Genomic DNA, 16,027 nt, shown 5'->3' on the forward strand with positions numbered 1-16,027 from the left:
AGGAGCTTCACAGGGTCCAGTTGGAGACTGGAGAACCAGATCGGGGTAAAGAATGATGGACAGTGAGGAAGACAGATGAATGGCAGGTGCCTGACTAAGGGTGAAGATGGCAAGGAAAAAATAAAACAGGGCCAGATTGAGTAAAACGTCATATAAGGTGGGGTAAGAGATGGCTGGAGGGGGGAGTGATGAGATGAGAGAAACATTATCAGTACTGGGTTCTAATGTAGAGAAGGCAATGACAGGAGAGAAGCGAAGGATAAATTGGATCAGACTGAAACTAAAAGTAGGGGTGGGAGGTGTTGAATAGAGGAGGAGCTGTAGGTGAAATGTGAGTGGGTGAGGATAGTAACAAAAGGGAGAGAGATGAGAGTTGATGGGGGCTGCATGAGTGTATGGGTGGTTGGGAGAAAGGAGACAAAAATGGGGTAAGTTCTCTCCTGCATGACTCATCTTCCTTCATTTGACATTATTTTCTTGTAATCTTCCCCATCTATGAGTCATTCCTTATTCTTTGATGCTTCACCTTATGATAATGAGGTCCTCATTATCTCCCCTCTGCACACTCGGTCTTAACAAAGGATTCTGGCCCGAAAAGTCAAACATTCCTTTTCTCCCACTGATGCTGCTCAACCCAGTTCCTTTTGCTCCAGATTCCAATCTTTTGCACTGCAACCATAGTTAACCATTGTTTTAAAGAGTAATATTTGTTCTTTTCAAGTCACCGCACACCACTCCCATGTCCAAAGAGCATTAGAAATTCCTTCTGTACTCCTCTCAAAATCCAGGGTTGCAGTCCATCCAGTCCTGGTGACATTTAATGGACTTATCTAATTTTTAATGTACAGTAAACTCTGAAAAACTTTTCAGTAAACCCCAATGATTCAGTATTTGGCTCTCAAAGAGATGTTTCCCTAACTTCCTTTAAACTCACCTGGGCTCTTTAGTTACTGAGTTCATTGGAAAACATAAAATGCAGAATTTTGGAAAGCAATTAAAAATAACAAATCATGCCTGTTTTAAGTTCCCGCAAAATTATAATTCTCCAAATGAAAGTGTAAAAATATGGCTCGATCCAATTATAAGGGTTCTCAAATGCTATTTATCGAGCACCCTATTGATTTTAGTTAAGAGGAGGCACAAGAGGCTGCAGATGTCGGGATCGGAGGCAAAATAATGCCATGAGAAGGCCTTGACAAGAAGGATTAAGGAAAGCCAAAAGGCATTCTACAAGTATGAGAAGAACAAGAGGATGCAGTGTATGAGGATTGGACCAATCAGGGGTGATTATAGAAATGTGCAGATGGAGTTGGACGAGGATTGGACCAATCAGGGGTGATAATAGAAAAGTGCAGATGGAGTTGGATGAGGATTGGACCAATCAGGGGTGATAATAGAAACGTGCAGATGGAGTTGGAGAAGGTAGCTGATGTCCTTATTGAATACTTGGCTTCAGTATTCACCAGAGAAGACTTTAGCAACTCTGAGGATGACTTAAACCAGACTGAAATTCTCAAGCATACTGACATAAAGAAAGAGGAGGACTTGGAGTCAGATAAGTTGTTAGAGCCAGATGAGATTAACCCAAGGCTACTGTGGGAAGTGATGGAGGAGACTGCTGAGCTACTGGTTATGATCCTCGCATCGTCAATAAGGACAGGAGGATTGGAGGGTTGCAAAATGTTTCTCTCCTCTTCAAGAAAGGGAGAAGAAATAACCCAGAAAATTATAGACCAGTGAGTCTTACTTCAGTGGTGGGCAAGCTAATGAAGAAGATCCTGAAGGACAGGATTTACAAGCATTTATAGTTGCAAAATCTGATTATGGATACTCAGCATGACTTCAGCAGGAGAAGGTTGTGTCTCATGAGCCTGATTTAATGTAATTTAATACATGAAGGTAGAGTGTGTATCTGGATTTCAGTAAGGCATTTGATAAGATTATCCATGCAAGGCTCATTCAGAAAGAAAGGAGGCTTTGCTTTGTGGATTCACAGTTGGCTTCACCAGTGAAGGCAGAGGGTGGTTGTAGATGGGTCTTATTCTGCATGGAGGTCGGTGATCTGTTCTGGAACCCCTTCTCTATGTGATTTTTATATATGACCTGGATGAAGATGTGGAAGTTTGTAGTTTTTAGTAAGTTTGCAGATGTCACAAAGGTCGGTGCTGCTGTAGGTAGTGTGGAAGGTTGCCAGAGGTAACAGAGGGACATGATAGGTTGCAGAGCTGAGCTGAGAAGTGGCAGATGGAGTTTAAATGAGAAAAGTGTGAAATGGTTCATTTTGGTAGGTCAAATTTAATGTTAACAGGAGGACTCTGAGCAGTGTAGAAGAACCGAGAGATTTTGGGGTCTGCGTCCATAGGTCATCAAAACCATTACACAGATTGATAGTGTTGTTAAAAAGGCATATGATGTGTTGGCCTTCATTAACCATGGGATTGCATTCAAGAGACGTGAGGTAATGTTGCAGCTACCTAAGACTTTAGTCAAACCCCACTTTAAATACTGTGTTCAGTTTTGGTCGCGTCACTCCAGGAAGGGTGCAAATGCTATAGAGTGGTTGCAGAGGAGACTTACAATGTTGTTACCTGGATTGGATCCCTTTTGAGGATAGGTTGAATGAATCTAGTCTTTTCTCCTTGCAGTGACAAGAGGGATAACCTGAAAGGGGCATACAGGATGATGAGAAGAATTGATTGTGTGGGATGTCCAGAGGCTTTTTCAGAGCTGAAAGGGCTAACATGAGGTGGAATGATTTTGAGATGCCTGGGAGTAAGTACCTTTAAGACACTATTAGACAGGTACATGCATCTGAGAAAAATTGAGGGTTATTTTCTAGACAGCTGTTAAAGTACATTATTAGGTTGGGCCAAATGGCCATGTTAAAAAAATTACTGGAGGATCTCAATGGGGCAAGCAGAATCAGTGGTGGAAAAAATGGATGTGTTTACATTTAAACCATTCAAGACTCATTGCTTCTGGCCAACATGCCTTTCAAATTTGTTTGCAGTTTCTTTTCCACAAGTACTGCATTACATTGTGTCTCATTTGCTTGACAGTTGAAGTGGAAAAATATACACATCAAACAGTTGATGTGTTTTGTGACTCTTATTTGTATCAAAGAATATTTCTGTGGCAAAGTACATTGATTGTTCCCACAGATCCCTGCAGGTAAACTTCTGCCAGGCTGAGTTCAGTGCCAGTCCTTGGTCAGTCTATTATAGTTTGCTGGTCTTTATTTGACATGTCCACTAATTAAAAATGTCAATAATTATTAAAAAGAAGTGAAAATAAATAAGCTTTTACACCAATCTACAAAATATTTCAGTAATTGGAGAGCACACAAAAACAATTAAAAGCTAATTTTATTGCCAAAGAAATAAAATCAACCACTTTTAATCCAAGCACCATATGTACTTCTCCAGCAAGATCTCTTCCTGTGTTCAGTCGATAAACTATTCATACTTTTCTTTCCATTACAAAGTCCTTGCCATTACAATTTAACTTCTTTTTAATTTATCCATTATAACTAACGCCTAGAAAATGTTCAGTTACCCTAGTGATAGATTTCATCTGGGGCTATGAGGCACTCAAATGATTCTTTAGTTGCTAATGTAGAAATACTACAGAATTATAAGCTAGAATGCTAACTTTTAAAAACAATTAAAAATGGACTCTTTTGCTTTTGTATAACACCTTACCATTTGTTTGCATGTGACTAGCAACTAAATTTCACAATATCACCAATTAATCCCACAGATACCTAGATTCTACTTCCCTACCAGAGCTTTCCCGGCACATTTTTGTCTCCTTCATGTTTGTTCTGAAGATACCACCTTCCAGGAACATTCTTCTGATGTCTTTGCTCCTCAGCTGATGATTTGCACTCCATTTTGGCAAGGCAAATGGCAAAGGCACATTTAATTCATACCCATCCTCTTTTTTAAGCAGAACCGCATCAGGGATTCCCTGGTCATCACTTTTTATCTCACCAGTAACCCATCTCCTGATATTTCCATTATTACCACCTCAGAAAAATCTCTCACATTTTTTGTCATTCTGAAATGACAATTCCCTCGTGTCACACATTCATCCAGCCATCACCATCGACACCCATTCCTGTAACCAAGTCATTTATCTGTGGTCCTTCCAACAGAAAGGGCACCAAGCTACACTTTCCTTGTTAGTGCTACCTTCAAATCCATATACTGCATTCACTGTTCACAATATAATCTCCTCTACAACGTGGAGCATTGTAGACCTCACGTTGAGCAAATGACATTGACATTCCAGACGTCAGTAACTTTAATTCCTACTCTGAACTCCATCTCTGGACTTCAAATAAAACTCGACTTATGGTCAGGGAACACCAACTCACCTTCCGAGAGTCACCCTGCACATTTCTGGTCTTGATGACCAGTTCAGGTTTCAGAAACTGAGGATTTCAGATATCCATCATCTAAAACATTTTACTAAAGTAATTTTGAGTAATGATTCTGATTTTAAATTTACACCTCCACAAGTCTGGCATTTTGTTTCTTCATTTGTCTCTTTAATCTTAAGCAAGTTTCCATTACATTTTTTATAATTCAACGTTTTCTGCATTCTATCATAAACATTTGCTTTGTTTTCTCTTCTCATTCCCCTTTTCTCTGCACCCTAAGACATCTCTGATATCAACCAATGAAAGGTTATTGACCTGAAACATTAAATCACTCTCTTTTGTCGTATGGTCAGTATTTCTAACAAATTCTGTCATTATTTCAGGTTTTCAGCATCTGCAGTGCTGCCAAATTTTAAAAAAATTATTTTGAGAATTATTTTAGTGTGATTCTAACTATTTCCATTAGCTGACCTTGGGCATTATCAAAATTAAAACTATAGAAACTCTTTAAATTCAAACTTTTCTTTTTAATCACTGGCAGTCTGATTCAAGAAACCTACCCGAAACCTGGTCTTCAGTCAGGCCAAATGATGACATTACATTCTTGTTGATTTCATCTTGATTTTTTAAAGGATCAAAGGCAGACATACTGGCAGCACTAACAGGAACTGGCTGCTTAATTGTGGAGTCTGGTGCCACAGGCTTTCCATCCCTTCCATCAACTGCATCTGTAACAAAGCACAAAACTAAAAACACGTCTCGGCTATTGTAAAAGATACAGATACCTAAATAAATCAGGAGTGTAGCCAGTTTTCTTCGCAGTTTCTGTTATAGACTGCAACCTTATATAAACAGGAAAAGAATCAATAATGATTTGACAGGAAGAGAAAAACCGTGTTCAAAAAATTGTGTTATCTGGCTGCACATTTCACTTCTACAGGTTATATCTTTACACTACTGGATGCTAAATCCCATTATTAAACTAGGCATGAGGTTTTGCTGATGTGCTATGATTGCATCGTTATCAATAGGTTTGATTCTATTTTACATAACAATGGAAATCATCTTGTAATATGCTAAACGGGATAACAAGCCTTGGAGAGCACACACTACAAATTAAAAATTTATCAATCTTACAGCCCCTTCAAGCATGTCTCACCATTTAATACGATCATGGCTGATCCATGGTGCCCTCAACTCATCCTCTGTGTCATTTCTTCATATCTCTCTATTATTCAATATTGATTCACCTTCACTTTAAGCACTACAAATAATCTAGCTTCCACTACATACCAGAGCAGAGAAATGCAAACATTTGCCACCAAGATGGACCTCCATTTTTAAATAACCAGCCCCTTATCTTGTGGTTACTTCCTGTTATTTGAGAACCTCCTGCAAGTGAAAATAGCCCAACATTTATCCTGTCAAACCCCTTAGGGTACATTTGAGGAAAGTTACTACTCATTTCTTCTGAACTGTTAAATGAAGGATCCATGTTAACACAGCTGTGTTTTCTCTATTGATTTGAACTACATGGGAGTGATACAAAGATTTAAATAACATGTTCTGGAACCAAGCATTTTGAAATTTTGATGAACTATACAAAAATATTGGTAATGCCACTTTAATGGAAATCTAGCAACCAAGCAGGCATTAATTAACTCTGCAATCTAAGTCTAGGTCATCTAAACCAAAACATAGTAATCAAAGCATTCTGCCTTCCTTCAGACGGTGGTCAGAAGTAACCTTAATAGCCAGGCATTTTCTGGATTGAATTGTTCCCAGTGCTGTTCATCAACTCTTTGCAGCACTCCCTCAACTTACTTTCTGGTAATATTTGTTTATCAGGAGTCCAAGGATCTACTTATATGCCTCATTTCACAAGATGACTTGCTTTGAGGTTATAAACCAATAAAATTGCTTCAAGAATTTATTAATTGACTTAAAAATGATCCGTACGTATTAAAGTGACCCTGATTTTAAAAAATACCATTTTCGATAAATTTATCCAATTGATTACATTTTATTCCTTAAAAACATGTGGCTTATGCACATTACCATACTTTCCTATGGCACATGAAATTATCATGCGTGTTTTTTTTTAAATTAATCTATGGAAACAAAACAGATAAAACTAGAAAACAAGGTAAAATCAGAATTATGCAATTGACATACTAGGACCTAAAAAGAGAGAAAAACAAATAGACAAATCAGACCCTGTGAAGATCTTCTCCAACTTCCTAAGGCAGCAACCAGTATGTTTTAAAAAAAATTAAATGGAGCATTTAACAAAGGCCATTCTTTTCAACAATTATACTTTACTCTAGAGTCCTTTATTCTTCTCATCTTTCTCAATTGACATAACTTCTTATTCAACCTCTCTATCATTAATCCATATAGTTTCTCCATAAATATACAGTAACTATTTGCTCTAACTACACTCTCATGACTATTTCCACATTCTCATCACTCACTAGCAATAAAAATGTCACCTTTATGATGGTCTTTTATGATCAATGCGCATGAAAGGCTTTGAGGAAAACAAACAAAAAAATGGCTTGAATCTATCTTTAGCAATTGTACTTGTAAATGTCATTAACTTTGACACAATTTTGGATTTCTTTACTACAACACCAAGTAATCCTCAAATAAGGAACAATGTGATTTAATTTTAAATTTAAAAAATGCTAGAACAAGAAAAACTTCTTAGTTTATGGAAACAGGTATGCTTAAGAACTCAGCCAGTCCAGCAGCATCTGTGGAAAAAGAAAGTAGTCTGCATTTGGGTCACTAGGTTGCATTTGAAATTAGATTCTAGCATCTGCAGTTTTATTTCTTTTCCATACTTCTTTGAGATTGAAGATCCACAGAAATGGGAAAGAGATAAAATAAGTTAGTCTGATGCTGCAAAGGGGAGCGGGGGGTAGGAAAGATGATCACAAAAGAAGGGAATATCTTTGATGGAGCTAGGCCAGGGTTGCCATAGGATTAACAATTAAAAGCCAAAGATACAGATGGAAATTTTGTCAAATTTCAGAGCTAACAATAAATGAAAATCAATCAACGGAGGATGATGAAAATCAGAAACAAAAAAAATCCTGGAAATACCCATCAGGACAGGAAGCACAAGTGAAAAGTGAAACTCTTAAAGTTTCAGATCAGACACTTCATCCATGCAAACTAAAATTAGTTTTTTCTTCACAGTTTTGACAAAGAATCTTCAACTTGAAAGGTTAATTGTGCACCTTTCCACAGATGCCGCATGACATGCTGAATGTTTCCAGCATTTTCAGTTTTAATTTCAGATTTTCAGCATGTTTTTTTTAAAATTTTGATTGATTTAATTTTCACTCAGTTCTCAAGTTAATTTTTCTGAGAAGTTGTACATTTTCAAGAAACGGTTCAAATATTTGGAGAAGATAAGCAATAATAGTTAATGGTCACATTCAGCAGTTTAGTTCCAGAAGAACTCAAATATTGGTATACAAATTAAGGCTGAATAAGCATTCTCCTTATGTGGGACGTCCTGGAAATGTTGGAAGCTCACAAAGATACATCATAAGACCTCGGAGAAGAATTAAGTCAATTAGCCCATTGAGTCTGCTCTGCCATTCAAATAATAGCTGATGAATTTTTCCTCTCAACCCCATTCTCCTGCCTTTGACATCCTACAACCTATCAACCTCTACTTTAAATATGCCTGATAGCCTTGCCTCCAAAGCTCTCCGTGACAATGAAATTCACAGATTCTCAACCCTCCTCACCTCTGTTCTAACACGATGTCCTTTTATCCTGAGGCTGTGCCCTCTGCTCCTAGACCCTCCCACTACTGGAAACATCCTCTCTTCATCCATGTTATTAATATTCAGAATGTTTTGATAAGATCCCTCTCTATACTTCTATATTCTAGCGAGTACAACCCCAAGGCCATCAAACACCCTTTATTTGTTAACCCTAGGATCATTTTTGTAAATCTCCTCTGGTCCCTCTTCAATGCCCGCACATCCTTCCTTAAACATGGGACCCAAAAAATATATTGATTCACACATTATAAGATGGGCATAAGTGAATGCATTAATTATAAGAAAATGAATATTTCCATTATGTTCACATATTACTAGCATCCAATTTCTTATTATAGGTTCCAGCACACAAAAACATTTGTGCAACAGTTAATTTTCTGTTTATCCTATAATGCTAAAAGCCCACCATCTCCAAAGGCTCCTGAGGAGCAATCCCACTCATTTACATCCCCTCTCTTCTTTTCTCCCTAGAACTGATTCTTTGCCACACCTGCCTATTGATCCCCTTTTGATTCTTTTTGCATTAACCTACACTAATAAGTAACTCACAGCAACCAACTAATCTACAGGCACTTCTTTGCGATGTAGGAGAAAAGCAAAGCAACTGGATAAAACTCTTCACAATTACCTGATATCAAGTTAACCTCCCCCCCATCCACAATCCCCATAATTGGATCCTTGACTTCATCTTACAGATTGCAATAAGTGAAGATCTTACAGATTGCAATAAGTGAAGATCTTACAGATTGCAATAGGTGAAGATCTTACAGATTGCAATAGGTGAAGATCTTACAGATTGCAATAGGTGAAGATCTTACAGATTGCAATAAGTGAAGATCTTACAGATTGCAATAGGTGAAGATCTTACAGATTGCAATAGGTGAAGATCTTATAGATTGCAATAAGTGAAGATCTTACAGATTGCAATAGGTGAAGATCTTACAGATTGCAATAGGTGAAGATCTTACAGATTGCAATAAGTGAAGATCTTACAGCAGTGGCCAGGAATCAAATAACAATGAGACAGTATTCAGAAAGAAATTGACAGTCTAATGGCATGGTGCTAAGATAACAAGTTCTCTTTCAAAGGCAGTAAGACAAAAGCGATGATCACTTATTTCAGGAGAGGGATTAGAATCCACATCCCTGTTGACATTAATGGCGCTGATCAAAAAATATCTTCAAGTTCTTAGGAATAAGCATCTCCAATGATCTCACCTGAGATAAGTATGTTGTCACAAAGGCCATGAAAAGCACACAAATATCTTTAAAAGACTAATAAAGCTCAGTATGTGGCCTTTGTTCTTGAACAACTTCTACAGATATACCAAAAATATACTTGCTGGATGCATTAGAGCATGGTATGGCACATCGCAGAATATCATGCAAGCTTCCCTCCTTTCCATGGACTCTATATCTCCCAGTGCTAGGAAAAATTTGCAACATACTCAAAGGCTCTCTGCACACACTTTCTATCTCCTCCGTCAGAGAGAAGGCTTAAGAGTGTGAAAGAAAATGTTAATAGGCTTAAAGACAGTTTCTTCCCTGCAGCTATTAGGCTTCTAAATGAACCCCATAACAGTGGTATCATCCCAATGTCCAAGAAAAGCAGATGGAGATGCCTCACTGCTATATTCCAGAAGCACTCACATCTACAGTGAAGAAATGCTTTGAGAGATTGGTCATGGCCAGAATTAACATGTACCGTCATAATCGCTCCACAGCAGATGCAATATCACTGGCTCTCCACTAAGCTCTAGCTCACCTAGACAACAGCAACTCATACATCTGACTACTCTTCGTCAACTACAGCTCAGGATTCAACACCATCATTCCCTTAGTGCTGGTCAACAAGCTCCAAACCTTCAGCCTCTGCAACCCACTCTCAACTGGATCCTTGGCTTCCTCATTGGAAAACCACAGTCAGTACGAATTAGAAATAATGTCTCCTCCTCACTGACGATCCACACAGGTACACCTCAAAGATGCGAGCTTAGCTCACTGCTCTACTCACTTCACACCCATGACTGTGTGGCTAGGCACAACTTAAATGCCATCTGCAAATTTTCTGATGACACCAAGATTGTCAGCAGAATCACAGACGACAATGAGGAAGCGTACAAGAGGAAGACAGATCAGTTAGTTGAGTGGCACCCAATGTTAGCAAAACCAAGGAGATGATTGTGGACTTCAGGAGGAAATCAGGAGAACACGACCCAGTCCTTATCCAGGGGTCAGTCGTGGAGGGGGGGTCAAAAACTTCAAATTCCTGACCGTCAACATCTCTTTGAGGCCCCTCCAACAGCGATGCAATCATGAAGAAGGCTCACCAGCATCTACACTTTGTGAGGTGTTTGAGGAGATTCGATAGGTCATCAAAGACTCTTGAAAACTTCTACAGGTGGACCGTGGAGAGCATTCTGTCTGATTGCATCACTGTCTGATATGGATGTCAATGAACAGTACAAGAAAAAGCTCCACAGTTGTTAACTCAGCCAGCAACATCAGTCTTCGCTCCATCAAGGACACCTATAAGAGGGTGCCTCAAGAAAGCAGCCTCTAGACCCATGGACCCCCCACCACCCAGACCATGCTCTCTTCACGCTGCTTCCATTCAGGAAAAAAGGTACAGGAGCCTGAAGACAAGCACCCAGTGGCGCAAGGACAGCTTGTTCCCCTCTGCCATCAGATTTCTGAATGGACAATGAACCACAGATACTACCTCACTTTATCTTCATTTTCTTGTACTTTTTAAAAAAAATGAGATTTGCACTGCATAAAACTACAATAAATTCTGACACTGACATGCTGTCCTTGCATGGTGCTAAATGATCGGAATCCTATTCTCCATAAATTGTACTCTTTTCAGTTTTATGAATGCTAGAGATAACCTGCTAGTCTGTTCACACATGAACACTTCTCATTTACTAGGTATTTTGTGATAATAACTGCAACTTAAGCTAACTGCTGCACCACTATACTGACCTTTTACTTTGACAGGAATTTACTGACTTGACTTTCATGTTTGTAAAACAGTGAAGCAACGGATTTGAAATGTATTACTTCAGCCACTAAAGTCCAATTGCTTTAATTAGCACACATTTATTTCAAGACATTCCATGCAAGTTTTTAAACTGGGCTGCCGAAAGGAAAAGGTAACTTGAAGGCAGAATTATGTGCAGGGAGGTGGGGGAGAGGGGGCAGAGACAGCATTAGAGAGTTTTCATTCGATAAAAGAGATAGCCGCACTGATCAGAAATGCTCCCACACCAACATTACTTCCCTAAAAATTGAAAACTTTTCTATTTCTTCAATTTAAATACCAACTCTAATCCTAAATTGTACCCTTTTGTGCAAATACTTCTGGAAATTCAAATGTACCGCACTATTTTTACAGTCCATTTACAATCAAATTTCTTCCAACACAAAGGCTGCTCAGAATAGCAAATTTTAGGACCAATTTTAGAACAATTTATATTGAAGAATGAAAATGACAAAGTGAGATCATTGTAAATATAAATTAGAGCTTAAATAAGCATTGAACTGCCATGCTGCACTTTCCTCATTTGTATTTCACTGATCAAGATGCTAAAATGTAGTTGTAGATTTTATTGTCAGTGTTTTTAAGAAACAAAATCACAAATTAATAACTTTTGCATTTCACAATACACTGCCAAAAATAAATTGCTTTGGTAGAAAAGCATTGTTCAAAAATCCAAAAATTAATTTTCAAGCTTCATTAAAAAAAAATCACTTATATCACTGGCCATTTAAGGTGGCACTGATGCACTGCCAAAACACCTGACTAAAGCTTTACGTGGGCTTGATAAGAGTGATAATATCGGCAACTATGATTTAATTTTTTTTTAATGCATAAAATTGGCCGAGGTATATGCTATGCTAAATGCACAATATAGATTAGATACAATTTTTCAAGCATTCTTGTTTTTATTGTGCAAAATTAATTGCAGATTAAGTTTCAACATCATGAAAAAGTTGGAAAAAGTGAATTGGAAAACTTTATTCAATGTACAAATGTTCAGTAAAACCATCAATTATATAAAGTATGTGCCAATGTAAACATTGGATTATAACTACAGATAACGGCCAATGTTTGAAAATGGTGAAGAAGTTACATAAAGTATGTGCCAATGTAAACATTGGATTATAACTACAGATAACGACCAATGTTTGAAAATGGTGAAGAAGTTACATAAAGTATGTGTCACTTGTAAACATTGGATTATAACTACAGATAATGACCAATGTTTGAAAATGGTGAAGAAGTTACATAAAGTATGTGCCAATGTAAACATTGGATTATAACTACAGATAATGACCAATGTTTGAAAATGGTGAAGAAGTTACATAAAGTATGTGTCACTTGTAAACATTGGATTATAACTACAGATAACGACCAATGTTTGAAAATGGTGAAGAAGTTACATAAAGTATGTGTCACTTGTAAACATTGGATTATAACTACAGATAATGACCAATGTTTGAAAATGGTCAAGAAGTTATTTCAATGATCCAACATACCATTTTCAGGGAGGTCGACACAAAGACTGGGATCGCTAGGTGGCTCCAAACAATCTAGCAGTCGGTTCACTTTATTCCGAAGCTCTACGAGTTCCCGACGAAGGTGTTTAACTTGATTTGATTCCAATGGCCGAGGCTGTCCATTTACTATTTCAAACAAAACCAAAAATTACTCATAAAATAAACTATCATGCTTTCATTATGATAAAAAGGCATTTCTTTTAAAAAAATTTCCCCATTTGCATCAAATACAATCATGTTTCTTCAACTTGAAAAATATATTGTAATAAAAATGATGCAAAATGAAACAGTTTTCTCCCCCCATAAGAAGAGAAAGAGAAAAGCACCTGAATAATTTCACATCAATCAATATTTATATTTTCTAACATATTAATTTTATTTTGAACATACACTAATTGGGAGGAGCGGGTGTAGTGGACAGTATGGATGGACGTTTATCAACAAAAGACAAATTTTTCTGGTTGGTTCCTTAAATTATAAGTATTTTTTTCTAATGGTATACAATTTTGTATTTCCACATGCCATCTATACAACCCTACAATATTGTCTGACTTCCACATGATTGCCATGCACTGCTATTGCTACACTCAGAAACTTTCGCTGATACTGGTCTAGCTTCAATTTAGTATCTGATAAAAGCAATTCTGATAATAGACACAAGATTATATCACAGATAGCATGTTTATTGTGATCTGAACAAATGATTATAATACATTAATGCTAATGACTTTGAGAATCCACAGAACTCCATTTTATTACCATCACCATACATACTTAATGCTACCCAACATGCACTTGGATAAGTAAAATATTAATCAAAAGCTAGGTTGAAGCAAATCCTTCAAAGAATGTTAGAAACGTAGCAGTACATTTAAGAGGGAAATCCGGAGGTCAAAAAGACATGGAATAGCTTTGGCAAAGGACGTAATAGATTCTACACTTACGGTAAGAGCAACCAAAGTGAAAAAGCCCTTTTAAGGAAAGGAAAATGTTTAGAGGGATACATTTAATGTCTGGTTCAGACAGTCCTCTGGGTCAACATGGCTGAGTTGGGATGAAAGGCCAGTGTTTTTTTTTTGCTGTATAAACTGACTCTAAATTAATTGTTATCACCAGTTGTTATTATTTGAAACAAATTAGGACAATTTCTGGGGAAAATGTGACAGAAGTGCTATGACCACACAATTAAGTGGAGAAAGCTTTTGGGCCGAACTAATTTTTAAATTCTGTATTCTCCAAAATACTCAGAATGGATGCCAGACTGAACCTTGCTCCTCTCACATACAGAGATAGAAACATAGAAGATAGGAGCAGGAGTAGGTCATTCGACCCTTCGAGCCTGCTCCGCCATTCAACGAGATCATGGCTGATCTTAAAGTTCAGTACCCCGTCCCCGCCTTCTCTCCATAACCTTTAATACCCTTATACTGAAGAAATAGATCTAATTCCCTCTTCAATAGATTTAATGAACCTGCCTCTACTGCCCTCGGTGGCAATGAATTCCACAGATTCACCACCCTCTGGGTCAAGAAATTCCTCCTCATCTTGGTCCTAAATGGTTTGCCTATTATCCTCAAACCATGGCCCCGGGTTCTGGATTTTCCCATCCTTGGAAACATCCCGTCTGCATCCATTCTGTCCAGTCCTGCCAGAATTTTATAGGTCTCGATGAGATCCCCTCTCAATCTTCTAAACTCCAGGGAGTACAATCCCAATTTACGCAATCTTTCCTCCTAAGTCATTCCTGCCATTCCAGGTATCAGCCTGGTGAATCGCCTCTGCACTCCCTCCATTGCAAGAACGTCCTTCCTTAGATAAGGTGACCAAAACTGCACACAATACTCCAGGTGTGGTCTCACAAGGGCTGAGTGACTTAGTTCGGTGCAGACTAGAAGGGCCGAAATGGCCTGTTTCCATGCTGTAATTGTTATATGGTTATATGCTGAAGTGCTCATGCCCATTGCCACTCAACAAATAACCAGAGTGTGGTGGGCCTCATTATCCAGGTCTTTCATTCTAGTTCTTCAGTGTATGACAGATAACTTTGCTCTTCAGAAGCACTGAGAGCTTATGAGGAAAAAACATAAATATTTATCTTATTTCTCTATTCTGACATCAGGAAACAGCATGCATGTGCTTTTCAATGTCTCTTCCCTCTCAACACTTTCCCAATAGTACTTCCCTCCAAAGAACAAAGATGGAATGTAATATTTTCAATTGAAATAATGATGGCAAGCATATCAAAGAACCTCCTTTACATCAAATCACATCAATTTTAATAAAAACAATACTATTAATTATTTTTACCGGTAATTTTAACACTTTTTGCCACTCACCCAAAATTCTCATAAGCAAGCAAATCTGAGTATTTAAAACTGGAGTAATGCTCTATGTGGAAATGTACCACGAACAAGTGGAGAGAAAACTAAACAAATCAAAAATTACACTTCTCTCCTGTGACCTTAGAAGGATAGTGTTTCTGGAATGCACTTGGTTTCTTCAGAACATTTAATAATCATCTACTGCCCATAAAAATTACATTGAAAAGAAAACATTCTTCATAAGACATTTTTGGAACAAATTGATGGCACAATCTTAAACCCAACACATACGTTTCACAGGATTTATGTAGGTCAAGGGATTTTCCATAGAAAATAATCCAAGTAAATGATCAATCTAAACATGCAGGGACCATAGAATGAAAAAAAAAATGAGAGGTCTTGTACTGTTCAACAACTGACAAATAATAAAAAATAGGATACCAAACAAGAAGTATAGTACGTTTCTGATTAACCGGGTGAGACATGACATCACAATTTGACAAAAAGTTGAAAAAGAATTTGCCCACCATCCTCAAATAGGTCTATAGGGAATCAGTTTTACAAAGGAGACATTTGTCCACAGGTTACACATTGAAGGAAAGGATAGCACTGATTATTTATTTATAAAATCGTCATGCATCCATTACAGGACGCCTCACCAATACTGATCAGTGACATTCCTAGAAAATTTAACATTTTTAAGATTTTCCGCAATGTGAATCTGACAAAAATTGACAAAATTAGTTTCTTTCACATCTAAATTCCATGAGCATTTGTTATTTCACAAATATTTTTGTGGTGATTTGTGATTTCTGTAAGGATGAATTTCCATTGCTTGAACTATGTCACATGGAGGTAGTCTATTTGTTTTCCAAAATACTTTAAAATGTTTTTGTCACAATTCTGACACGAAATTCAAATTCATGTGTGACTCAGGAGATGAACATAATTTACTT

At 37.5% G+C, this 16,027-nt stretch overlaps 1 protein-coding gene across 6 annotated transcripts in view; it reads right to left on the bottom strand.

Annotated features, from left to right (window-relative positions):
- jagn1a (jagunal homolog 1a) overlaps positions 1–16,027 on the bottom strand; it is a 109,621-nt gene that overhangs the window by 31,278 nt on the left and 62,316 nt on the right. For 4 of the 6 annotated variants that reach the window (XM_069888658.1, XM_069888660.1, XM_069888659.1 and 1 more), the window contains 2 exons: positions 12,730–12,876; positions 4,945–5,130 (listed from right to left, as the gene is read on the bottom strand). In XM_069888658.1, the coding sequence (XP_069744759.1) occupies positions 4,945–5,130; positions 12,730–12,876 (333 nt within the window). The remainder of the gene's footprint in view (positions 1–4,944; positions 5,131–12,729; positions 12,877–16,027) is intronic. The other 2 variants (XM_069888662.1, XM_069888664.1) reach the window with 2 other exon arrangements.

The sequence above is a fragment of the Narcine bancroftii genome, chromosome 7, assembly GCF_036971445.1.
Source record: "Narcine bancroftii isolate sNarBan1 chromosome 7, sNarBan1.hap1, whole genome shotgun sequence".
Taxonomy (NCBI): Eukaryota; Metazoa; Chordata; class Chondrichthyes; order Torpediniformes; family Narcinidae; genus Narcine; species Narcine bancroftii.